Source organism: Schistocerca nitens, chromosome 1 (assembly GCF_023898315.1).
Source record: "Schistocerca nitens isolate TAMUIC-IGC-003100 chromosome 1, iqSchNite1.1, whole genome shotgun sequence".
NCBI lineage: Eukaryota > Metazoa > Arthropoda > Insecta > Orthoptera > Acrididae > Schistocerca > Schistocerca nitens.
The window spans coordinates 992,023,754-992,050,526 of record NC_064614.1 but is presented as its reverse complement, the minus strand read 5'-3'; the positions used below and the strand labels follow the sequence as shown (position 1 = coordinate 992,050,526).

Here is a 26,773-nt window from a genome sequence, read left to right as displayed (position 1 = left end):
ACCCACCTTAGGGGGAAAAAAGGACGGGCACACACTCGCACACACACACATATCCATCCACACATATACAGACACAAGCAGACATATTTAAAGACAAAGAGTTTGGGCAAAGATGTCAGTCGAGGCGGAAGTGAAGAGGCAAAGATGATGTTGAATGACAGGTGAGGTATGAGTGGCGGCAACTTGAAATTAGCGGAGATTGAGGCCTGGTGGGTAACGGGAAGAGAGGATATATTGAAGAGCAAGTTCCCATCTCCGGAGTTCGGATAGGTTGGTGCTGGTTGGAAGTATCCAGATAACCCAGACGGTGTAACACTGTGCCAAGATGTGCTGGCCGTGCACCAAGGCATGTTTAGCCACAGGGTGATCCTCATTACCAACAAACACTGTCTGCCTGTGTCCATTCATGCGAATGGACAGTTTGTTGCTGGTCATTCCCACATAGAATGCATCACAGTGTAGGCAGGTCAGTTGGTAAATCACGTGGGTGCTTTCACATGTGGCCCTGCCTTTGATCGTGTACACCTTCCGGGTTACGGGACTGGAGTTGGAGGTGGTGGGAGGGTGCATGGGACAGGTTTTACACCGGGGGCGGTTACAAGGATAGGAGCCAGAGGGTAGGGAAAGTGGTTTGGGGATTTCATAGGGATGAACTAACAGGTTACGAAGGTTAGGTGGACGGCGGAAAGACACTCTTGGTGGAGTGGGGAGGATTTCATGAAGGATGGATCTCATTTCAGGGCAGGATTTGAGGAAGTCGTATCCCTGCTGGAGAGCCACATTCAGAGTCTGGTCCAGTCCCGGAAAGTATCCTGTCACAAGTGGGGCACTTTTGTGGTTCTTCTGTGGGGGATTCTGGGTTCGAGGGGATGAGGAAGTGGCTCTGGTTATTTGCTTCTGTACCAGGTCGGGAGGGTAGTTGCGAGATGCGAAAGCTGTTGTCAGGTTGTTGGTGTAATGGTTCAGGGATTCCAGACTGGAGCAGATTCGTTTGCCACGAAGACCTAGGCTGTAGGGAAGGGACCGTTTGATGTGGAATGGGTGGCAGCTGTCATAATGGAGGTACTGTTGCTTGTTGGTGGGTTTGATGTAGACGGACGTGTGAAGCTGGCCATTGGACAGGTGGAGGTCAACGTCAAGGAAAGTGGCATGGGATTTGGAGTAGGACCAGGTGAATCTGATGGAACCAAAGGAGGTTGGAGAGGAAATTCTGGAGTTCTTCTTCACTGTGAGTCCAGATCATGAAGATGTCATCAATAAATCTATACCAAACTTTGGGTTGGCAGGCCTGGGTAACCAAGAAGGCTTCCTCTAAGCAACCCATGAATAGGTTGGCGTACGAGGGGGCCATCCTGGTACCCATGGCTGTTCCCTTTAATTGTTGGTATGTCTGGCCTTCAAAAGTGAAGAAGTTGTGGGTCAGGATGAAGCTGGCTAAGGTGATGAGGAAAGAGGTTTTAGGTAGGGTGGCAGGTGATCGGCGTGAAAGGAAATGCTCCATCGCAGCGAGGCCCTGGACGTGCGGAATATTTGTGTATAAGGAAGTGGCATCAATGGTTACAAGGATGGTTTCCGGGGGTAACAGATTGGGTAAGGATTCCAGGCGTTCGAGAAAGTGGTTGGTGTCTTTGATGAAGGATGGGAGACTGCATGTAATGGGTTGAAGGTGTTGATCTACGTAGGCAGAGATACGTTCTGTGGGGGCTTGGTAACCAGCTACAATGGGGCAGCCGGGATGATTGGGTTTGTGTGCGAGTGAGTGCCCGTCCTTTTTCCCCCTAAGGTGGGTCTTTCCGCTCCCAGGATTGGAGTGACTCCTTGCCCTCTCCCTTGGGACCCGCATCCTCTCGTCTTTCCCTCTCCTTCCCTCTTTCCTGGTGGGGTGGCAGTTTGTTGCGAGGGCTTGAATTTTGTGTGTGTGTTTGTGTGTCTGTCTGCCTGCCGGCCGGCGCTTTCGTTCGGTGGGTCGCATCATCTTTGTTTTTAGATATATTTTTCCCACGTGGAATGTTTCCCTCTATTTTTTATATATATATATATATATATATATATATATATATATATATATATATATATATCTGGGGGCAGGGATGATGTGACTTGCCGAGCGGGGGCGCTGGCGGGTCGATGGACACACAAACAAACACAGGACACGCACGGGATTCGGGCTTTCGCGGCAAACTGTTGCCTCATCGGGGGGGGGGGGGGGGGGGGGAGACGAGGGGATGTGGGTTTTGGGGGAGAGGGTGGGGAGTCGTTCCGGTCCCGGGGGCGGAGGGACTTGCCTTGGCGGGAGGGGGGGACGGGTGTGCACTCGCACACACGCACATGTCCATCCACACATATACAGACACGGGCAGACATCTCACAGGCAGACATATTTAAGGACTAATTGGTCTTTAAATGTGTCTGCTTGTGAGATGTCTGCTTGTGTCTGTATATGTGTGGATGGATATGTGTGTGTGTGCGAGTGTATACCCGTCCTTTTTTCCCCCCTAAGGTAAGTCTTTCTGCTCCCGGGATTGGAATGACTCCTTACCCTCTCCCTTAAAACCCACATCCTTTCGTCTTTCCCTCTCCTTCCCTCTTTCCTGATGAGGCAACAGTTTGTTGCGAAAGCTTGAATTTTGTGTGTGTGTGTGTGTGTGTGTGTGTGTGTGTGTTTGTGTTTGTTTGTGTGTCTATCTACCTGCCAGTGCTTTCGTTCGGTAAGTCACATCATCTTTGTTTTTAGATATATTTTTCCCACGTGGAATGTTATATATATATATATATATATATATATATATATATATATATATATATATGAAGGATGGAATCATATATATATATATATATATATATATATATATATATATATATATATATATATATGTCTGCTTGTGAGATGTCTGCTTGTGTCTGTATATGTGTGGATGGATATGTTTGTGTGTGCGCGATTGTATACCCGTCCTTTTTTCCCCCTAAGGTAAGTCTTTCGGCTCCCGGGATTGGAATGACTCCTTACCCTCTCCCTTAAAACCCACATCCTTTCGTCTTTCCCTCTCCTTCCCTCTTTCCTGATGAGGCAACAGTTTGTTGCGGAAGCTTGTATTTTGTGTGTATGTTTGTGTTTGTTTGTGTGTGTATCAACGTGCCAGCGCTTTCGTTTGGTAAGTCACATCATCTTTGTTTTTAGATATATTTTTCCCATGTGGAATCTTTCCCTCTATTAATTCAAAACAATATTAGATTGAAATATTTTTGCTGTAAACTCACCTCTGGGTATTTCTTGAAGAAAATCTCCTAAGATTACTGCCAATTTATTGAAATCCACTCTTTCGGAACCAAAATAAGACACCCCTGTTGCTCACACAAGGAGATCTCTGTAACACCACTGCACAAACTGCCATCTCGTGTGGAAAACCTTGAACTGTTACAACAACTGGCTTTCGCAGTGTGTAAAGGAACATTGCCAGGAGGCAACAATGCCAGTAAAAGGCACTGGGGAGTGTTTGTTGTCCCATAAGGCCAACGTAAATTTGATGTTGCTTGAGAGCAACACTGCCAAATAAAGGGTTAAAGCAGTGATAAATGTCAACCATGTTAACAGACTAAGAAAACTGCGTGGTTTCCTCAGTGACCTGCATAGAAATAAGACTCAAACAATGGACACTCAAGGTTGGAATATTGTCAGTATAAGGAAAAGATATATTGTTACTGTAAAGATGATGTGTTTAGTTGCAGATAGGCACAATTAAAAGTCACACATGCAACTTGATTCTGGTCTGAGCTGCTGGAGATGGTGATCAGGTGTATGTGAGGTGTACTTGCTTGTGTGAATGAATTTGTGTGTGTTTATTTTTGTAATTTCACTGTGCCTGTCTGCAGCTCAACATGTCATCTTTATGGAGACTACCAGTCCATCTCTTCCGTTTATTGTAGGCTTAAGTATCAGAATATGTTGGTTGCAATCCAGTTGATGTAAGGATTACATTCTACTTGGCATACCATGTGCAGTTATCTTCACTGATTTTCTTCATTCTGTAAATAGGTCTATTCTATGAACCTTTCTGTCTGTGCCAGCACTGACAAATACATTTTTGGCACCTAGCTTCAATAGATGCTGACAGGCAACTGTAATTATCAACTGTGTTCTTCTGTATTGAAAGAATTGGCATTTGGTACAAATGTCAGTCCAATATGTCACATGATAATCTGTCATCTTTTTATCCAATCCCTTTAAACTTTTGTTCTTCTGTAGTACTCCATACTTTACTTGCTATTCCTTTATAAATGCCGAAATTTTTATTTTCCTCTACCACTTGATAGATTGGTGACAGAGAGAGATTCTTGGCTTAGGTAATTGGAGTTCAATGCATTATCACTGGAGATCCTCTTTTGAATGTCAACAATAACTTTGGTTTGCTGTGCCCCAGTTCATCATCATCATCATCATCATCATCTTCTTCTTCTTCTTCTTCTTCTTCTTCTTCTTCTTCCTTTTTTTAACTGTGTCTTGTACAGACGGCTTGGAAACTGTAGAATGGTTCATAATGAATTTGTGGCCCTTATTCAGTATTTCTATTGTTATATCTTTTCAAGAAAATCATATTGACACGTCTTTTTTAATCTGTGGGGCCAGTTCTGTCATTGCCGTACTCCTAGTGTGTATGTGACTTTTGTGATTTTTCCCTGTATTTTTGAATTCAATTTTTTTATGATCTCTTCATTATGATGCACATACACTTTATAATTTCAGCTGAAGTTGGCATAAAAGTCACAAAAAAGTCTCACACCACATTGTGCAACTACAAAACTTATTTACAGTTTTAATGGGCGTAGCCATTTCCCATAGCAACTGTTTACAATGTGGAGATCAGTAAAGGCATCTCTGCATATTACTGCTTAATTATTATTCTATTACCACCTATTGACTTTCACTTCTGTTACTGAGGCATCTCCATTGTTACTATAGTTTTATTGGTTTAATTTTTACTGTTGTTACCACTTTCACATGGCCAACGTCAGGGGAAGATGCAAGAAAGTAGAAAGGGTGATCAGCAAAACAACACTGTACTGATGAAATTTTAATACAAAGAGCAAAACATCTATGGCAAGGATAAAAGAACAATGGAACAATTACATGCAGACCCTTTTTCTAGCTGGCATAATGTGTATCACTTCAGGAAGGTGGGATACCTTCATAGTCTTGGATGTTATTGAATTTAGCATATGTTAAAATTCAGGAGTAAGTAATAATCATGTATTTTTTTGTTTTCTCCAGAAAAATTCTTGCCCCGTGATACAAGATTCCAAAGATGACACTGCTAACACCATTTTGAAGATGCAGATTTCAGAAAAAATTTTTTAATGTTGTATCTCTGTAACAGCTCTAGATATTTCGTTAGAGTATTTTTCATTTGGAAGATAATTGCTTTATGATTACAATGGCATCCTCCATTTGGACATAACTGTCAAAGTTCTTTTACTGTTGTTTTTTGAATTTTTTTATAATTTACAGAAAAACTTTCTTTTCAAAAATGCCAACCCAGACAAGTTAGATTTTTTTCTGTTGATTAGTACCATGTAGTACTCATTAAGTTGGACAGGTTTTATTTTTTAACAATCGTTTTTTTAACTTTCAAGGGTAATGTATGTCTTCACTGAAGGTGTTTCTTACTAATTTCTTTGTTACGATGTTTATTTCTATCATCTTTGTTGCAGATATTTCTTACACTTTTTTGCATATTGTACTGATCAGTGCTACTTTGTTTACTGAGGAGGTTTCTAAGAAATCTGAGACCACCCAGTGAGTTCTGTGTGTTTGTGAGGAATATGCCAGTTGACACATTTGCAGTGTGTTTTGTGAAAAGGACTGTTTGAAATGGCTTCTGACTGGGGCCACAGGAGAGTGAAGTGTGCAGACTGTTTGCATATCCATAAAAGAGTGATATATAAGACAAACAAAAAACAGACTTTGTTCAGGTTGGGAATAAGTTTCTCATTCAAAGACTGTTTCAAAGTGAAGATGTTCCCAGTGACAACTTTTTGTGTTCTAAATGTTTTGACAGAATAATAACAATGATAGTATCTGAACAAGGTGAAGCCTTCCATGGAACAGATGATGCAGATTTTGAATCAGTAGAGGAAGAATTAAATACCCTGAACCAATCAGCTACAGACGCAGGTGTTAGTCCAGTTAAGAAACCGTGGTCAGTGAAGTCGAGTCATAAGCTCTATGCATCAACAAAGTGCAGAGAAATTACTAAAGCTATGGATGAATACACTACAGAAAAGCTGACCACATTCTTCAAAGTAGAAATTCCATATTCAGAAGAAAATGAACCAAGCACTCTTGCCCATAATTTTTCACGAATATCAATTCAGCTGTTAAATATTGTGCAGCCTACATTGAAAAGGTGCAAGTTCTAAGTATTATTCCAGAGACATTTTCAAAGAAAACAATTTTGAACAATGTTCCATCAGTATCAAAGTACATGGTAGACAAATCAGGCATTGTGGGGGTCTGTAAAAGGAGTCTTTGGAAGACCAGAACCCTATTACGGTCATCCTGTAGAAGCAGCTCAAGTTCAAATAGTGCAGTCATTTTATCTGGAAGATAAATGGGTCTGTTCTCACTAGAGTGCAACAAAAAAGACACTATAACTGTAACAGATGAAGGTCAAAAACTTGTGAAAGTGAAGAGTTACACGACTCATGGTATTAAAGAAACTTTTGCAGTTTATAAGAGCAACTATACAACTTCACATATTGGAAGATCAAAATTTTATGCACAGTGACCTAAGTGGGTAATTCCACACCCACCTAGAGATGTCTGTTTATGTGTGTACTGTTCGAATTTTGAACTTTGTGTGGTAACTTTGAAGAACTTACTGGAGCAAGTGACATATGACACCTCGGTTGGGCATGTGAAGTCATTAGTAGTCTGTGACATAAAGCGAGAGACTTGTTTGTTTCGAGAATGTGGTGACTGCCCTAGAAAGGGAGGACTGTCTTTACAGACACTTGGCCTGGAAGATGTAGCAGAAACTACATATATGACATGGGAGGAAAATAAACTAATTAAGAAAACTGTTGCCTTTGACAGTATCATTGATGAACTTGGTAAATGGTCAGTGAAAGCAGTAAAACACCAGCATCTGAAGAAATTGCGACAACACTTTGCAGAAGTGAAAGGGTGTGTACAGGCTGAAGAACTATATCTAGTGCTTCACTGTGATTTTGCTGAAAACTGGTCTGTGATTCTCCCACAAGAAGTACAAGGGTATCATTGGAGTAATGACCAGGTTTCAATTTTTATGGGAGTGACATATTTTCAAAACAAGTCCACAAGCGTTGCAGTTATAAGTAACAAGACAGGACATGACTCAACACATACTTTGCTAGCAATGCACAAAATTCTTCAACTGTAAACAGGGGCAGAGAAGATCATCATAATTTCTGATGGTGCTCCTAGTCATTTTAAAAATCGTTACCAGTTGTTTAAATTGAGTAAATTGCTTGTGCCAACTGAATGGGTATACAGTGCTACTGGTCATGGGAAGGGGCCTTGTGATGGTGTAGGAGGCCCGCTGAAGCACCATGCTACAAAACATAATCTTTGCAGACCGAATACAGCTGCGATTCAGAATGCTGAGAATTTTACGAGAGTCATGAAATCTTACACATCCACAGCCCTCATTCTTTGTCCAAAGAGGAAATTGAAGAATTCTGTGAGCAGAAAATAGAAGAATGGTCCAAACAAACTACTCCTGTGAAAGGAATTCAGAAGACACATTTTTGGGCTCAAAGTGATGGGCGAATTCATATTGCATGCACTATAAAGACCAAGAAAGAAGAAATTTTGTTCATTCGGCCAACACCTCAGAAACAGCAGTATAATATTCAGATTCACAACCTGAGAAGGGGGATGTTTGTGGCACGTGTGTATGACTGTGACTGGTGGATTGCAGAGATTATAGACACCAATTATGAGTTGAACGAAATTGTAGTGAAATTTATGCTACCACGTGGACCAGCTGATGGATATAGGTTAGCTGAAGGACAGCAACAATGACATCATGGCTCACATCCTGTTCACAATGTTTTGAAGATTGTAAGTGCTCCAGTTCCAATTGGTTCAACAGGAAGGCATCACTCCATATCAAAGGAAGTTACTGAAGCAGTGGAACAGATTTTTAGTTCATTGACTGGCTAGTTTCAGTACAAAACAGAGTGCACAGAAGTTGTATAAATTGAAACCTGTAAGTCTTTGGACATATAGCATACATTTTGGAACTACTTAAAATGCTTGAAAAATGAGTCTCTCACTCTTCTTTCAAAACTAAAATTATGTTAAATAAGGCTAGGTTTTGATTTTTATGAGCCTGTTACGCGATAATGTGGTAATGAAACAGGTTTTATGTATGGCAAAAATTTCAGTTGTTTATAAAACCTGTTCAACCTAAAAGTGGAAGCTCTCCTTTTCACGGAATGTAGAACTATATGGTATTAATCAACAGAAAAAAATCAAAATGTTATGGATTGGCATTTTTGAAAAACAATCTTTTCCATAAATTATAAAAAAACTTGAGAACACTACAATGAAAGAACTTTGACAGATAAGTCCAAATGGAGGATTTCTTTGTAATCATAAAGCAACAAAATATCTAGACCTGTTTCACAGATACAGCTTTGCAAATTTTCTTCCAAAATTTGTGACTTCAAAATGGTATGCGCAGTGTCATCTTTGGAGGGCTGTATCTTTGAGCAGAAATATTTTTGGAGAAAACAAAAAAATGTTTGTTTCTTACTCAGTCCTTCATTTTAACATATGCTAAATTCAAAAAATCCAAGACTATGAAGGTGATATTTTTTTCTAGCCTGCCTGAACTGATATGGACTATGCCAGCTTTGTTATAACCTTTAATCACCAATAATTGTGTGGATATTCAAACACACTCACTTAGAAACAATAGCTGGTTATATGACAACAACTCAGTATCTCTTATTCGACTGCCGTGCCGTGACATGACATGCGGCTGGCGCCGTTCGTAGCTAGGTGGCGCTCCCGCGCTCAGCCGAGTTGCAGAACGCCTCTATCGCCGTTTGCGCGTGCTGCCGTGGCGTCACTGTTAAATGTCGTGGCACTGTCACAACACTTTTCCCCCCTTGAAAGAAAAACACTCACTTCCTTGGAGACATGGACAGTGCGGAGACATCCATGGCCTCTTGTGAGGCCCCGAGAAGATCCCACGGAGAGACACGAGAGTATGGTCGAAAATGCCCAGGACGGAAGCTCATGCGTGGAACGTGCCTCCTGGATGAGATGATGGGTGAAAACTCTGGAGCAGTATCCATAGGTGTCATGGACCTTGGGGTGTGCTCCAGCGAGATGGGTCCCGGAGAATGCGGCGTTGCAATTGGGGCCGGTTCCGGCGTACTCGGAAGCGGTAGTGACGTCGGCTGCATCAACACTTACGGTAGATCAGCAGCAGCGACAGGACTGGCTTCTCGGGCTGGTGGAGGCAAAAGAAGGGGCGGTGGCACCGGCGTGGCCACCACTCGTGGGCGCATCTGGTCGTAATGGCGAACAACCATGCCGTCGTCCATACGTATTTCACAAAGCCAGCGGCCGCGAAGAGCCTTGACTACCCCTGGAATCCATTTAGGGCGAGATCCATACCCTCGTGCCCACACGTTGGCACCCACCAAGTATTTTCCCGCACTAGGGGACACAGCACAAGGCCTGACAGGGTGAAGCAGGTGCAGTAGAGTGGGCGGTTGGCGGCCATGCAAGAGTTCAGCAGGGCTGCGATCACCCAGAGGCGTGAAGCGATAAGAACTCAGAAATTGCAACAGAGCGTCATCTGTGGAAAAATCACTAAGGAATTTTTTCATTTGGATTTTGAAAGTGCGGACAAGGCGCTCGACCTCCCCATTCGATTGCGGATGGAAGGGCGGTGCTGTAACATGATGAATCCCTTGTCCAGTACAAAAATCACGGAAGGCCTGCGACAAGAACTGAGGGCCATTGTCCGTGACGATCGTGGATGGAAGACCTTCTAGCGCAAAGATTTTGGACAAAGCCAGCGTCGTCGCTGCAGTGGTGGGCGACAGACATCGAACAACAAACGGAAACTTCGAGAAGGCGTCAATCAACAGTAGCCAATAAGTACCGAGGAAGGGGCCGGCAAAGTCAGCGTGCACCCGTTCCCATGGCTGCGCCGGATCAGGCCACGGAGAGGGCATTGTACGAGGTTCAGCCAGTTGTTGAGCACACTGACCACACGCAGCAACCATGTGGGCGATGTCTGAATCAATACCGGGCCAATAAACGTGCCTGCGGGCCAGGGACTTAGTCCGAGAAATCCCCCAATGGCCTTCATGCAACAGTTTGAGAACATCTTTGCGAAGAGAGGCAGGCACCACGACCCATGGAGATGCGCCATCCGTGGCCAGAAGAACAACACCATCATGAACAGACAGACGAAGGTGCAAGCCATGGTAGTTGCGAAGGGGATCCGATGCCCGGCCCTTGGTCCTGTCCGGCCAACCCCGTTGAACAAAACCGATCACCTGACACAGGACCGGGTCCCGCACAGTAGCCGACGCGACCTGCGAACCTGTAAGTGGAAAACCCTCGACTGCACGACGTTCTTCCTCATCAATGTGGAAACAGAGTAGTTCATCACGATCGAAAACCGGGTCGGGGCCCATCGGTAATCGCGACAATGCGTCAGCGTTGGTGTGCTGGGCCGTGGGGCGATAGTGAATCTCATAGTGAAAATGAGACAAGTATAAGGCCCAACGTTGCAGGCGGTGAGCTGCCTTATCCAGAAGCGACGCCGATGGGCTGAACAGAGAGACCAGCAGCTTGTGGTCGGTGATGAGGTGAAACTTAGAACAATATAAAAAAATGCTGAACTTTTTAGAGCATAAATGATAGCGAGCGCCTCCTTTTCGATTTGAGAGTAACGCCGTTGCGCATCGTTGAGGGTCTTGGAAGCATAGGCGATGGGTCGTTCTGACCCATCCTCATACCGATGGGCGAGAACAGCCCCTAGGCCATACTGTGACGCGTCAGTCGCCAGAACAAAGTGCTGACCCGGACGGAATGTGGCAAGACAAGGCGCTGACTGCAAATGAGCCTTCAGGGGGACAAAAGCCTGCTCACACTCATCTGACCAACAGAAAGGGACGTTTTTGCATGACAGCTGATGCAGATGATGAGCTACCGCCGCCACGGATGGAAGGAATTTGTGATAATAAGCAATCTTGCCTAGAAACGCCTGAAGTTCTTTGACCGTAGACGGCCGGGGTAGAGCGTTAATGGCTGCAACGTGCTGACGTAGAGGACGTATACCCTCACGGGACAAGTGGAAACCAAGATACTCAATGGAGGGTTGGAAGAACTGTGACTTGTCCAGATTGCACCTCAACCCAGCCGAATGCAAAACCCGAAACAGTGAACGTAAATTGCGAAGGTGCTCCTCAGTGGAGGCCCCCGTGACAACAATGTCATCCAGATAGTTTATGCAGCCGGGAACAGAAGCCGTGAGCTGTTCCAAAAACCGCTGAAAAATGGCCGGTGCACTAGCGACGCCAAATGGTAACCGCTGGTACTGATACAACCCACAAGGAGTGTTGATGACGAGAAATTCCTTGGAAGAAGCATCCAACGGCAACTGATGGTATGCCTCCGATAAGTCAAGTTTGGAAAAGAACTGGCCCCCAGCGAGCTTGGTAAATAACTCCTCAGGACAGGGAAGAGGATAAGTGTCAATGAGGCTCTGAGCGTTGACAGTGGCTTTAAAATCACCACACAATCGCAGACTCCCGTTTGGTTTAGAAACCACCACGATTGGCGATGCCCATTCAGTGGAGGTAACAGGAAGGAGAATCCCGGAAGCTGTTAACCTGCCTATCTCAGCCTTGACAGGCGCACGCAACGCCACCGGAATAGGGCGTGCCCGGAAAAACTTAGGGCGAGCTGTAGGTTTAAGAGTAATGTGGGCTTCAAAATCCTTGGCACGACCCAGACCAGCAGAGAACATGGACGAAAATTCAGAACACAATCCATCCAGCTGTTGATACGGAATATCCTCAGATATGAAGTGCACATCATCAATGGAGAACCCGAACAACTGGAAAGCATCATAACTGAACAGGTTTTCAGTGCCTGCATGATCCACCACATAAAACATGAGGGGCCTAACAACAGACTAGTAGGCAGTGGAAGCATCAAACTGGCCAATGATAGGAATTTTCTGTTTATTATAAGTTCTCAGATTTCGCGTAACTGGGGACAAGGGAGGGGAGCCCAACTCCAAATACGTGCGAGAATTAATGAGAGTTACTGCAGAGCCGGTGTCCACTTGCATGCGAATGTCTTTATCCAGAACACGAACAGTAACAAACAACTTATTTGTTTGAGAAAGCGCACAGTTAACATCCATGTCCGATGCCTCGTCCTCATCGACAGGAACTTTAGGGGACTGACACACAGAAGCAATGTGGCCTTTTTTCCTACATGAATTACACGTGGCCCAACGTTTCGGACACGCGGCCCTGTCATGCTGTACGAAACAATGTGGACAATAAGGAAGTGCGGAACGAACCTGCTTTGGTTTCTGTTTTCGCTGCGAGCGTTGCGGCCCAACGCGACATTGTTTACGCGAGTGAACCGCCGCCACATCTTCGTTCTCCTGTGAAACAGGCAAATTGTCCGTGTCGAAAGTTGACTGTACAGCGCCTACATCACACCATGCGTCTATTTGCGTGCCAGCAGCGTGAGACACTTCAAAGGATTGAGCGATGCTTAGAACTTCCGACAACGACGGGTTTGGCAGTTGTAGGGCACGTTGCCAAACTTCTTTATCAGGAGCAAGCCATAGAATTTCATCCCTAACCACTGAATCAGCATAAGACTCATGATGAGTGTCCGTGACAAACTGACATTTCCTACTCAGACCGTGTAGTTCCGCCGCCAAGCCCGGTAAGATTGATGGGGCTGTTTACGACACCGGTAGAACGCCACGCGGGCGGCAACGACGTGGGTGTTTTTTCGGTAATAGTTAGACAATAAGTCACACATTTCTTGGAAGGACAGAGAGGCAGGTTCCTGCAGAGGGGCTAACTGAGATAGCAGCTGATAGATCCGTGGGGAAATCCAAGATAGAAATAACGACTTACACATAGGAGCGTCAACAAGGCCGAAAGCCAAGAAGTGTTGTCGCAAACGCTTCTCATAATCCCCCCAGTCTTCAGTGGCCTCATCGTAAGGAGGGAATGGAGGCAGAGAAGAGGAAGACAGCCGATGAGTAAGCGAAGCCGACAACGCCTGAATAGCAGCCGTCAGCTGTGTTTGTTGTTCAATGAGTGCTTGCATAAGCTGTTCCATGTCTGCCCCGTCACAAACACACAAATCCACAACGCAGTGGAAATATCCGACCTCGTCGCCAAAAAGTGTTATAACCTTTAATCACCAATAATTGCGTGGATATTCAAACACACTCACTTAGAAACAATAGCTGGTTACATGACAACAACTCAGTATCTCTTAAATTGTCCGTGTCGAAAGTTGACTGTACAGCGCCTACATCACACCATGCGTCTATTTGCGTGCCAGCAGCGTGAGACACTTCAAAGGATTGAGCGATGCTTAGAACTTCCGACAACGATGGGTTTGGCAGTTGTAGGGCACGTTGCCAAACTTCTTTATCAGGAGCAAGCCGTAGAATTTCATCCCTAACCACTGAATCAGCATAAGACTCATGATGAGTGTCCATGACAAACTGACATTTCCTACTCAGACCGTGTAGTTCCACCGCCAAGCCCGGTAAGATTGATGGGGCTGTTTATGACACCGGTAGAACGCCACGCGGGCGGCAACGACGTGGGTGTTTTTTCGGTAATAGTTAGACAATAAGTCACACATTTCTTGGAAGGACAGAGAGGCAGGTTCACGCAGAGGGGCTAACTGAGATAGCAGCTGATAGATCCGTGGGGAAATCCAAGATAGAAATAACGACTTACACATAGGAGCGTCAACAAGGCCGAAAGCTAAGAAGTGTTGCCGCAAACGCTTCTCATAATCCCCCCAGTCTTCAGTGGCCTCATCGTAAGGAGGGAATGGAGGCAGAGAGGAGGAAGACAGCCGATGAGTAAGCGAGCCGACAATGCCTGAATAGCAGCCGTCAGCTGTGTTTGTTGTTCAATGAGTGCTTGCATAAGCTGTTCCATGTCTGCCCCGTCACAAACACACAAATCCACAACGCAGTGGAAATATCCGACCTCGTCGCCAAAAAGTGTTATAACCTTTAATCACCAATAATTGCGTGGATATTCAAACACACTCACTTAGAAACAATAGCTGGTTACATGACAACAACTCAGTATCTCTTATTCGACTGCCATGCCGTGAAATGCGGCCGGCGCCGTTCGTAGCTAGGTGGCGCTCCCGCGCTCAGCCGAGTTGCGGAGCACCTCTATCGCCGTTTGCGCGTACTGTCGGGCGGCACTGTTAAATGTCATGGCACTGTCACAACAAGCTTCATTTAGAATTTACTACATGGAAGATAGAACTGAATTGAGAGCAATCAATCAAAACAAGAACTGAAGTATTAGAGTATAGCTAAGTATTAGAGTGTAGCTATATTTGTGATGACTAGTTATGGTGCATATTAATTATAACTGAAATCTTGACATTATTTGTACCTTTCTCATCTTTAAAACTGCATTACTATTCATAATTTCATGATTCAGGCCCTGTATTCTACTGATTAATAAATTTATAGCTGTAACAATGTGGGACTAATCTTGAGTGATTTTTTTTAATTTATAGAACCAAATGCAGAATTTGACAGTTATCTTCACAGTCCTATACCAACCAATTTGCCAGGAACAGCAGCTACTCCTGCTGCCAGTGTATCTACCCATGGAGGTGAGTTCCAGATTGGATAGGTAGCTGTCCACAATTTCCTTTGAAGTTGTTATCTCAAAATTGCTTCTAAGTACGAAAATCCAGAATAAGATAAAAATACATACAATGAATGTGTTAAATTGTCTAACTGATTTTAAAAATGTGTGTGTACTGAACTGATATTTTTAAACTTGTGATTTATCATTTCATGTACAAAATATAAAGGATGATGAAAGGTACCACATGTTATTCCACAGCCATTTTTTGCCTCTAGGTTCTCACACATTTGAAAAAGAATTCAAGCAAATATAAAGAAGGGGGAAAAATGCTGTGAGCATAAATTTTAACTCATACTGAAATGACTTGTAACAGTAGGTTTATAACTGTACAATAATTTAATTATATTTGATCTTGCTTTAGCAGCAGCATATTCTTGCTTCATGTCTGTTGTACTTCACATGGTTTAAGAATTCAGCCACTGAATAGATCTGATAAGAATGCCCTTAGGAATTTGTGAAACAGATAAAATGAAGAAATAACTATAATCTTATGTGGCAGACCTATTGTACATTGGTATTGCACTATTTGTAATGGAGGTTTTAAAGGCTGTTGTCCTTACTGACTGAACATGGAGTTTGTCTTTTTGCTGGTATTGTGTTCATGTGCATTACAGTTTTTATTTCTCTCTCTGATGTTTTTCGTCACATATTTACAATTTTCTAGAATAAAAACACAGGAGAGAGGGAGAATGGAAAACTTCTGAAAGAGGGGCCTACATGAGTCAGTCTGTTTTGCATGGTGCATTGCTCTTATAGCTCTTTTTTTGGGTCAGGAGGATTACTAAGCTAGCAGCTGAGCTACCCCAGAATATAATTCTGCATTGTAGAATACTGTGAAACTGTGCAAAGTATGCAATTCTAACAGTGTGGAAGCTTGCTTTGTGAGCAAGTAAGCGTAGGCTGTAGCATACTTTTTCAGTGTCTTATTCATTTTTGTTGTGTGTGTCAGCCATTTAAATTCATTGAGAGCCATATGCCTCAAAATTCTTTTTTCAGTAAGGGTGTAATTCTAGGGGTGTTTATTGTCGCAGAAGTGTTGCAGGCTTCCTCTTTCAAACAGAAACCAAGCACAATCTGTCAATATGTAAACATAATCTGTTTAGAAGACAAATCCTTAAACACTGAGAAAAATCTGAATCATATGATGCATAACAAGTCATAATGACACTGTAGGTATTTTCAAATGCAGTTTTGGAGGAAAGAATGAATCAAAAATTTATAGAGAATATTGTGTGGAATAGATTTCAAAAGGAGTTTATTAAAAAAAAAGAGAGAATGTGAAGTTTCTTTGAAACAATCTGTAATTAGGATAAAATGTAGTGCAACTGCTGTAGGGCAAAAACCCTAACTATTTTAAAGCTACAGAATTCAAAGAAGTAAACTCTTTATTGCCATGAGCACTTTTAAAAGAAGTATAAATATTTTCTTAAGTGAGTCTTGAATAACTAAACTAATTTAGCTATTGATAGATTGTGACAAATATAGTGTTGTCTAAAGTCAATTGTGTGAATATAGTTTTTCTAACATTACCTCAGGGGAATCATCAAGTAATGCTGCATTGACTCAAGGTACAACACCACCAGTAATTGTTACACCAGAAGATGCAACAGCTTGGACAGGTCCACAACCAGGACCTAACATGCCAATACAGGATGTCATCAAGTCTCTTATAGAATTCATAGCTTCCAGGTGATAGATGGCAATAGATTCAAATTTCTTATTTACTCAAGACCTATCTATGGATGAATATAGTTAATAATTTTATTATGTTCTGTCTTAATATAGGCATAATCAGCCTCTTTGGAATTATGAAGATATTACTGCAAAAGTTTGGTCAGTGCGTAGTGTAGAACAGCTTGATACTTTCCTGCAGCATGTGCTAAGAGTATTCAGAGAATCACTACCACATGCTTTGATTAGTGAACGCTGGGCTCAAACAGCACTTCAACTTGGCTTATCATGTTCATCAAGGCATTATGCTGGTCGTTCACTCCAGGTAAGATAGGCACAATAATGTAATTCAGTCATTACTCTGAATATTTTTTTTAATATTCACATTTCTAATCTAATAAATTTCGCTTTATAAGTAGCATATGGCAAATAACCGTCATATTTCTAAGGTAACTAATACTACATTTCATGACTTCGTTGGAAACTGCTACCATAAAGTTGTTTGAGTTGCAAAAAGCGGCTGGGAACATGTAAGATAGATTATGTAGCCTCCACTGTAAAACTACCTGAAACTGATTATAATGTATGTTTTTTTGTAAATGTTTTTCTCATACTGTGAAATAAAAGTAAGTTATGAGGATGGCTCTTGAGAATGCAGAATTGCTCTCAGACTCCATTATTTATGGTAAGATATCACAAGTGAATGTCCTTCATATAAAAGTGAAATATTAATAAATGTTACATTTTTATGCATATTCTTAAGATTTATTTTCTGCCTGCTTTGTTTTTGTTAAATGTATAGATGTAAAAATTATAGACCACTGTTTCCATTATGTTTGTTGTAACAAGCAGCAGAACAGAACAGATATGAAGTGTCCCATTTACAGCATACTCAAATAATATAAAATACTAACACAGTGGATTTTCTGCAACTATTGTTTGATACAGAAATCATTTAATAACAAGGCTATCCATCATGAATTGTTTTAGGAAGTTCGGGATCTATGGGAGTTGGTGTATGACACCAACTCGAGGGATAGATGGGAGGAGCCAGACTACACTGGGGAGAGAAAACAACTTTGAGCAGCAGGAGAAAGCGGAAAGTAAAAATTCCAGCTGTTAAAAAGGAGTAATAAGTAAAGTATGGGGAAATAAAAGAAGAAAAGTTTAAAGGGAGTGGATAAAAATATGAAGTCAAAAAAGTGGGACGAGGGTGGATAGTGAGATGACAGAAAAGAGTTCAAGGAATTCAATGAGACAAAGTACTGTAGGAATTCAAAGAGACAAAAGTATTGTACAGAATGATATCAGTGAAACTAACTTTATCATCACACAACTTCCTTTCTCAACCTACTTTCTTCCTATTTTTGTCTGGTTTAAGATCAGCCTCCTCCTCTCTACCACGCCTTTCCCTTCCATTTGCTGTATTCACCATCTGTTCCCATTTATCTTTCCTCATCTACATCTACATCTACATCTACATCGACATACATACTCTGCAATCCACCATACGGTGAGTGGCAGAGGGTACCTCGTACCACAACTAGCATCTTCTCTCCCTGTTCCACTCCCAAACAGAATGAGGGGAAAATGACTGCCTATATGTCTCTGTACGATCCCTAATCTCTCTTATCTTTGTGGTCTTTCTGTGAAATGTAAGTTGCCGGCACTAAAATTGTACTGCAGTCAGCCTCAAATGCTGGTTCTCTAAATTTCCTCAGTAGCGAATCACGAAAAGAACATACAACTTTATAACACAGCTAAAATGAACTTGAATAAAACCACACACAGTTGATAATGTATGATTTATTCACGACTGTAGTCTTTTACAAGGATCTGAACAACAAAATGAGTGCCTCATCTCCTGCATTGTTCGTCCCAACGCTCTGCCGGTTATTATTTGTTGAATACTTCCTCTCGTGGATTCTGTGACCATGAAAATTGGGTTTGTCTCCGTGTGCTAATCTATGTGACAGTATAGCCACTTCAAGATGCTGCTTTAGTGCAGCGAAACCAGCCGTGAATAAATTATCAATTAACAGCTGTCTGCGGGTTGATGCGAGTTCATTTTACGACGAATTTCTTGGTAGTATTAACAACTGCTGCACTGGTATGTCTTTACAATCGATGTTCAAATATAAATTTGCAAAGGGTGTACGGACATAACATACTCAACTGTATATTGTAAGCAGGCTGTGAGAATTTTCGAGTGCAGGTCTCCCCCTACCCACAATTTTTCATAGGGGTCTCGAATCTATTACAAAATAATGGGGAAACTTCTAAGTGAAATCCTCTCAAAAATGTCCAACTAGAAACTTACATGTCTTTCCTAAATGTTAGCAGCTGGGTTACCAACTTCCGCATCGTCTGAGAATATGAACAAACAAAATTTTCATTTTAAATGATGCTTTCAGCTGAAATTTTTTTAAAAAAATATAGAAGCTATGGGCTCATATAACAAGAAAGTAATAACATTTTTGTTGTTCTTGTCGCACGAACATGAAAGTACATAAGAAATATGATGGCACATATCCAATATTTACGATGCAGCTACCGATCAGAATCAGAAAGCACTGCAGAATATGTTGCTGGATCAATATTTCTGCAGCACGACGTTCGAAGTGTTCTTGACTACACATTCAAGCCAATGTGAATGGGGTTCATATAGGTACATCCCCTTTCCAAGAGGCTATATAATTTACGACAATACTAAAAATGTCCACACTTTAAACTTGACAACTGTTTAAAGTTCATAATCAAACTGACTGAATTTTTAAAATTAAAAAATAAATACACAATTTAACTGACATGTATTTTTTTTACTATAATTACATACGAGATATGTTTATCACACTTTTCATTGATTAATGTTAACTATTGAAGTTTAAAAACCAGACCTACTTTCAGACATTCCTGCACAACAGCGTTATAAAATGTTTCACAGTGTTCTCAACAAATTCATGTTCTTTCATTTTGTAGTTGTTTTGGAAACAATCACAGAATCTGGAAACGATAAACGTCTGCAGAGTAGATTCGGAACTCTGCTTTGTTAATGTAGTTTGCTTGATTCAATAATCTTCCTTTTCCTTTCTTTTGCTAACACCCTTTTCCAGTTCTAAAACATTTTCTTAGAATGCAAACATTGCTCATTGATCTCTCTCCCTCTCCCTCTCCCTCTCCCTCTCCCTCTCCCTCTCCCTCTCCCTCTCCCTCTCCCTCTCCCTCTCCCTCTCCCTCTCCCTCTCCCCCTTCCCCAGTCATGATGCTTCTTCTCTTTAGCCTCTTATTTTCCATCCTATTTTTCCTATCACCATAAACTCTTTGAAATTCTGAAAATAACAGGGGCATAGTACAAGGAGCAAAAGGTTGTAGGTCTATCATCATATACACTTCAAAAGTCTGAAGACAGCAGAGATAAAATACAAGGAGGGAAAGGTTATATACCTCTTTTTCAGAAATCAGACTGCAGTTATGAGAGTAGAAGGACATGAAAGGGAAGCAGTACTTGAGAAGGAAGTGTGACAGGACTGTAGCCTATCCCTAATGTTAGTCAATCTGTGCATTGAGCAAGCAGTAAAGGGAACTAAAGAAAAATTTGGAGAGTGAATTACGGTTAAGGAAGGAAAACAAAAAGACTTAGATGTTGGCAGATGGCACTGTAATTCTTTCATACTCAGTAAAGGGCAATGTAGAGCATTTGAACTTAATGGGTAATGTTTTGAAAAAAGGCTACAAGTTGAGCATCAACAAAAGTAAAATAAGGGTAATGGAATGAAGTTGAATCAAATCAGATGATTAATTGGGAATTATGTTATGAAATGAGACCCTAAAAATAATAGATGACTCTTTCTATTTGGACAACAAAATAATTGCTGATGGTCAAAGTAGAGAGGATGTGAAATGAAGACTGGCTATAGGAAGGAAAACATCACTGGAAAACAGGAATTCCTTAACATAAGATATAAATTTAAGTTTTATGAAGTCTTTTCTGAAGGTGTTTGTCTAAAGTGAAGCCCTGTACAGAAGTGAAAGTGGACAATGAAACAGTTCATACAAGAAGACAATATGTATGAAATGCATACTACTGTAATATTCAAGAAGAGAATGAAGGCTTTTGAAATGTGGTGGGTAGATTGAGTAAATAATAAAGTAGTACTGAAATAAAATGGAAAGAAAAGAAATTTCTAGCACAACTTGACTAAGAGAAAGGTTCAGTTGATACGACAGATTCAGAGGCATCCAGCAGGCCTTACCTATTTTATACTTGATGGGTGATTGGGGGGGGGGGGGGGGGGGGGAGGAGGGGAAGGATTGTAGAGAGAGGTCAAGTCATAATACAGCAAGCAGGTTAAAATGGTTGTAGTTTACACTAGTTATTCAGAAAGAAACAGGCTTACAAAGGATAGACTTATATGCAAACAAGTGTTCGGGCAGAAGACCACAACAGCAATAGTTAAATTATGGTATCAGTGCTACAGTAAATATAAGAAGGTATACAATTCATTAGCAGAAGTCACTTTTACTCCTGAGGTTATAGTTATAATGTGTGACATTTAGAAGTATATCTGATGTGGCTAGATTACTGATAAAATGCTCGTTCACTCTATTGTGAGTGCCTGTTATTCTATTGTGACTCAATGTTAAGATGATGCATTATTCCTGCAAGAGCATTTGTGTAACCCATTTACCAACATACTTCCTAAAATATTCACAATATCCATTATTTTATTTTATTCTCTTCCTGTTTACTTTGAATAATGTGTTTGTCCAGTTTTTTTTTATTTATTTATTCATATTCAGGTGCTTTTTAGATAACTGATTTTTCACTGTACTACTTCTTTATGTACCTATGTTAGCTCAACTTCCTTTTTATGTTCCAGGGCAATAAATTGTTTCCTTTTTCAATTTTTTTTTTCATTTAATTTTTACTTATTGTTAGATTATATTGGTATGATTTTCTGAAATTTAGAATTATTGATGTAAATTATTCTGCTTTCTTTGATAGTTCTTTTCTCCATTTTCATAATATCTTAAGTTCAATATTACACTAAGTTTTACAACGTGTAAAGATCCATATTTTCACAACAAAAGTTAATTATTTTCTTTTGTCAGTCTTTTTCTCTTTTTTGTTCCAGTGGTCAGGTCAGGTAACTCAAACCAGACCTACCAACGAACTAACTTTTCTTTTGTGGCATTCAATACTAGTCTTTATTCCTCGCACAACACATTTGAAATATCTTAACTATATCATAAATCCATAAATAACTCCATTCTTGTAAAAACTATAAAAAGCAGACTAGGAATGATTTCTGAACTCTAAAAGTTTCATTTTCATACTATACTGAAAACTCCTTGTCTCCCTTTTAATTTTGTGAAGAAAATTGCAGTTCTAATTGGAACTACTATGCTTTTTGTTAACTAAATTACATGACAGTAACAAATAATATTTTTACAGGTATTTCGAGCTTTAAGGGTACCAATTACATCCCGTATGCTGTCCGACATTTTGTCTCGTTTGGTTGAAACTGTTGCAGAGCAAGGAGAGGATATGCAGGTAACTATCTCTCAATGTGGCAATCTTTTCTGCACTGAAAAATGTTTGTAAATTTCACTATTCATTATAGATATTCTTTCATGACATTCACTTTCCTTTCATTTCCTCTATCCTTTTTTAATTGCGTCACTCTGACTTTTCCTAGTTTCATAATTGCCAGAATAAATTTACTTCTCTCAGTTTTTCTCACTGTGGTTCATTAATGGTGAGCTTTCAGGTATTCAGCTGTTATTGTCATGAAAATATTGCACATAAAGACAGAATCTACTATTTGACTGAACACTCAAACTGACACCATTAAAGTATAACATCTGTAGATCAAAATATTGAGGATCTACAAGTCCCATCTTTGTATCTGCTTGTTAACTTAGTTATATCTAAAAACACAGATGATGTGACTTACCGAACGAAAGTGCTGGCAGGTCGATAGACACACAAACAAACTCACGAAATTCAACCTTTCGCAACAAACTGTTGCCTCATCAGGAAAGAGGGAAGGAGAGGGAAAGACGAAAGGATGTGGGTTTTAAGGGAGAGGGTAAGGAGTCATTCCAATCCCGGGAGCGGAAAGACTTACCCTACCTTAGGGGGAAAAAAGGACAGGTATACTCTCGCACACACACACATATCCATCTGCACATACACAGACACAAGCAGACATGTGTGTTTTTAGATATAACCAAGTTAACAAGCGGATACAAAGATGGGACTTGTAGATCCTCAAATGTCTGCTTGTGTCTGTGTATGTGCGGATGGATATGTGTGTGTGTGCGAGTGTATACCCGTCCTTTTTTCCCCCTAAGGTAAGTCTTTCCGCTCCCGGGATTGGAATGACTCCTTACCCTCTCCCTTAAAACCGAAATCCTTTCGTCTTTCCCTCTCCTTCCCTCTTTCCTGATGAGGCAACAGTTTGTTGCGAAAGCTTGAATTTCGTGTGTATGTTTGTGTTTGTTTGTGTGTCTATCGACCTGCCAGCACTTTCGTTCGGTAAGTCACATCATCTGTGTTTTTAGATATATTTTTCCCCACGTGGAATGTTTCCCTCTATTATATTGTTAACTTAGTTACGTATTTGCAGTACTGTATTTAGACTGATGTCTTGTATAAATTGCTGCAACATGCTGAAAATTACAGCAATTGAATGAGGAGGTAGCACAAGATAGCGTGGATGTATATTAAATGAGCAAGTGTTTTGTCTGTTGATTAACAAGGTAACCTACAGTTACGCATGGAAAAGAAAGCCTGATTTCCAAATACTCAACAGCCAAAATTGTAGATAAATCAGCCACATTATTCACAGAGAATGTTTGTCCTCTCATATTGGAAATAGAAAATGTTCGTATGAGATTAACAAATTGGAAAGAACATCCATGGTAAAGTCCCAGAATTGGTATCACCTATTAAAAGTAATAGCTTTCAAATAGTGTTGTTAGGGATAGAAAGTTGCTTGAAACCAGAAGTGAATAGCAACGAAATCCTAAATTCAGGTTGAAGTGCGTATAGCAGGGACAGGTTGGTTGCCAATGGTGGTGGCATATTTATTGCAGCAGAACTCAATAACATGTAGTAAATTTATTACATATTCTGAATGTGAAATACTCTGGATAAAGGTAAGCATCAAAGGTGGCTCAAACATGGTAATTAAATGCTTTTATAGACCACCTATGTCAGGAGCTGTAGTGTCAGAGCGCTTTAGACACAACTTGGAGAATATCATGAGTAAGTTTTCTGGTCATGCTATTGTAATTAGGGGAGACATGATCTAGCCTTTCATAGAAATGGAGTCACACAATTAAAACTGGTGTCAGAGAAAAGGATTCATGTGAGATCATTCTTAATGTCTTGTGAAAAAATTGCTTTGAGCAAATAGTTAATGAACCAACACCTGAGGACAATCCCTTAGACCTCCTAATAATTAACAGATCCAGACATTTTGAATCAGTTAATATAGTGGAGAAAATCAATAATCATATGGCTGTGATAGCATCAGTGACTATGTGTATCACAAGAAATGTTAAAAAAAAGGTAGAAAAATATTTTTGACTAGCAAGAGTGACAGGAGAGAAATAGCCAAATATCTAAATAGTCATCATCTAATAATATTCAGCTCTGAGGATCAAAATGTGGAGTGTATATGAGCGAAACACAAAAGTTTTGTGAAATAAGCTTTAGACAAGTACGTGCCAAGCAAAGTTGTGAAGGACAGAAAAGACCCACCATGGTTCAGTAGCCACGTTAGCAAGTTGCTGTGAAAACAAAGAAAGTTTTATCTCTAATCAAAGTGAAGTCAAAGCCTGATAGACAAACGGAATATGAATGGTGCCAAAATGAATGTGAGGAGAGTGATGTGAGAAATATTCAGTGAATCTGATTAAAAATCCTAAATAATTTTGGTCTTACATAAAGCAGTAAGCAGATTGCAGTAGTCCATTCAATGCCTCAGTGACCATACTGGCACCAAAACAGAAGATGACAGAGAAAAGGCTGTAATAATGAACTTGGTCTTCCAGAATTGTTTTACCCTCAGAATGGCGTAATATGATTCCTTTTTTCAATCATAGCACAAATGCGAAACTGGTACGTACTGAGATAAATGATAATAGAGTAGAAAATCAACTAAAACTGCTCAACAGTGGAAAGGCATTAGAACCAGAAAAGATACCTGTAAGATTCTACAGATATTATGCAAAAGAACATGGTCTCCTTCTAGCTGTAGTTTATCGGAGCAACAAAGGGTACCTAACTATTGGAAAAAATGCAGGCCATTCCCATTTTTAAGGGAAGTCATCAGATGGACACACAATTATAGGCATTTATTGTTGACATTGATCTGTTGTTGGATTATGGAATACATTTTGTGTTTCTACTTATGACATTATTGGAGAACAAAAATCTCCACTTTAAAAAAATCTTCCTAAACTCTTGTTCCTTCATTTCCAGAAAGCATTTAATATAGTTCTGCACTATCTGTTAGTGAACAGAATATGAGCTTATTAGGTGTCTGATCAGATTTATGATTGGGTACAGGACTTCACTGAGATAGGACTAATCATGTTGTTCTTAATGGAACAAAACTGACAGATGTAAAGGTAATTTCAAGACCACTCCAAGGGAGTGTTACAGGATCACTACTTTCTACAGTTTATATTAACATTTTAGTGAATAATGTTGGAGAGTCCATGTGGCTATTTGTAGATGTTGCTGTTATCTGTAGGAAGGTTGCAATGCCAAAATATTAGCAAAAGGCAGGAAGACCTCCATAGGGTTGATGATTGGAACAGAGACTGGCAGTTGGCCCTGCACACAAATAAGTGTAACATATTGCACTTAAATTGTTGAGTAGATCCTCTACTGTTCCATTACTCCATTAGTGACAAATCACTGGAAACATTAAATGCTGTAAAATACCTTGGAGTAACCAACCAGAGCAACTTACAGTAGAGTGTTTACATAAAAATAGTTGCAGGTAAAGCAGATGTCAGGTTGAGATTTGTTGGGAGAATCTTAAGGAAATGTAATATATCCAGGGAAGAAGTGGCTTACAAAATACTTGTTCAAACAGTTCTTGAGTGTTGTTCATCAGTCTGGGAACCTTACCAAGAAGGTTTGATAGTTGAGACAGAGAAGAGCCATTGGAGAGAAGTGAATTTTGTCATGGGATCGTTTACTCTGCAGAAGAGTGTCGCACTCAATGAATTCTAGTGGCAGAAACTATAGGAGAGGTCTTGTGTGTCATGGGAAGATTTACTTTTGAAACTTTGAGAGTTTAAATTCCAAGAAGAATAAGGCAACTTATTACTTTCTCTCGCATATGTTTATCACGAAATGATCACAATGAGAAAAGTAGTGTCATATGGAGCTTTACCTACAGCCATTCTTCCCTCATATCACTTGTGAATGGAAAAGGAAAGGAGGGGAAAAGATCGTGGTCCCAGAAATACCCTCCACCACAAACTTAAAGATGGCTTGTGGAGTATAGACACATATATAGACATTTGAGTTTCTCAGTCTTCTTGATACTAAGGAATTTATATATCGAGTTATATTCAACATGTGACCGTTGATATCCATTCCAGTGTTCTTTGAGTTGTCAAACAATAAGCTAGGCTGTATAGTGGACAATTAGTTAAGATATATGAGGATAGCCATCAGATACTCCAGAAACTAAATTCAGCAGTTCTAGTGAAACTTTTCTGTTTCTGTCAGTTTCTAATTAAGTCACAACATGTACAGTCAGTAACTGCCCCAAACTGTCATAACGGTAGAACTCATTGGAAATGCTGGAACTAGCAGAATTTATGTAATTCTGAGATGGAACTCTGGTGGAACGGAAAAAGTGTCATCACTGTTTCTACTTATGTCCACACTCAGTAGAAAATCTTCACCTGCAATCTGATTTGCAGAAATGAAGTAGTCCTGATTGTCAATGCTCTCTATGGCAGCAGACAACACTGTAGGCAGATGGATACAATGTACTGACATGCTCTTGGTAGCGTCAGTATTTATTTCTTTAATCTGAAGGCAGCTATTAGAAAACGGGAAGTGCCTGTCATGTTGTGTGCCTGGATGGTGGTATCCTCATTT

The 26,773-nt window shown here is 40.7% G+C and overlaps 1 protein-coding gene across 1 annotated transcript in view; it reads left to right on the top strand.

The window, feature by feature from the left end:
• The window catches only part of LOC126195200 (protein furry), a 1,217,589-nt gene that overhangs the window by 1,055,378 nt on the left and 135,438 nt on the right, over positions 1 to 26,773 (top strand). The window contains exons 33-36 of the mRNA XM_049933718.1: positions 14,828 to 14,926; positions 16,500 to 16,653; positions 16,750 to 16,960; positions 22,091 to 22,189. Of these exons, the coding sequence (XP_049789675.1) occupies positions 14,828 to 14,926; positions 16,500 to 16,653; positions 16,750 to 16,960; positions 22,091 to 22,189 (563 nt within the window). The remainder of the gene's footprint in view (positions 1 to 14,827; positions 14,927 to 16,499; positions 16,654 to 16,749; positions 16,961 to 22,090; positions 22,190 to 26,773) is intronic.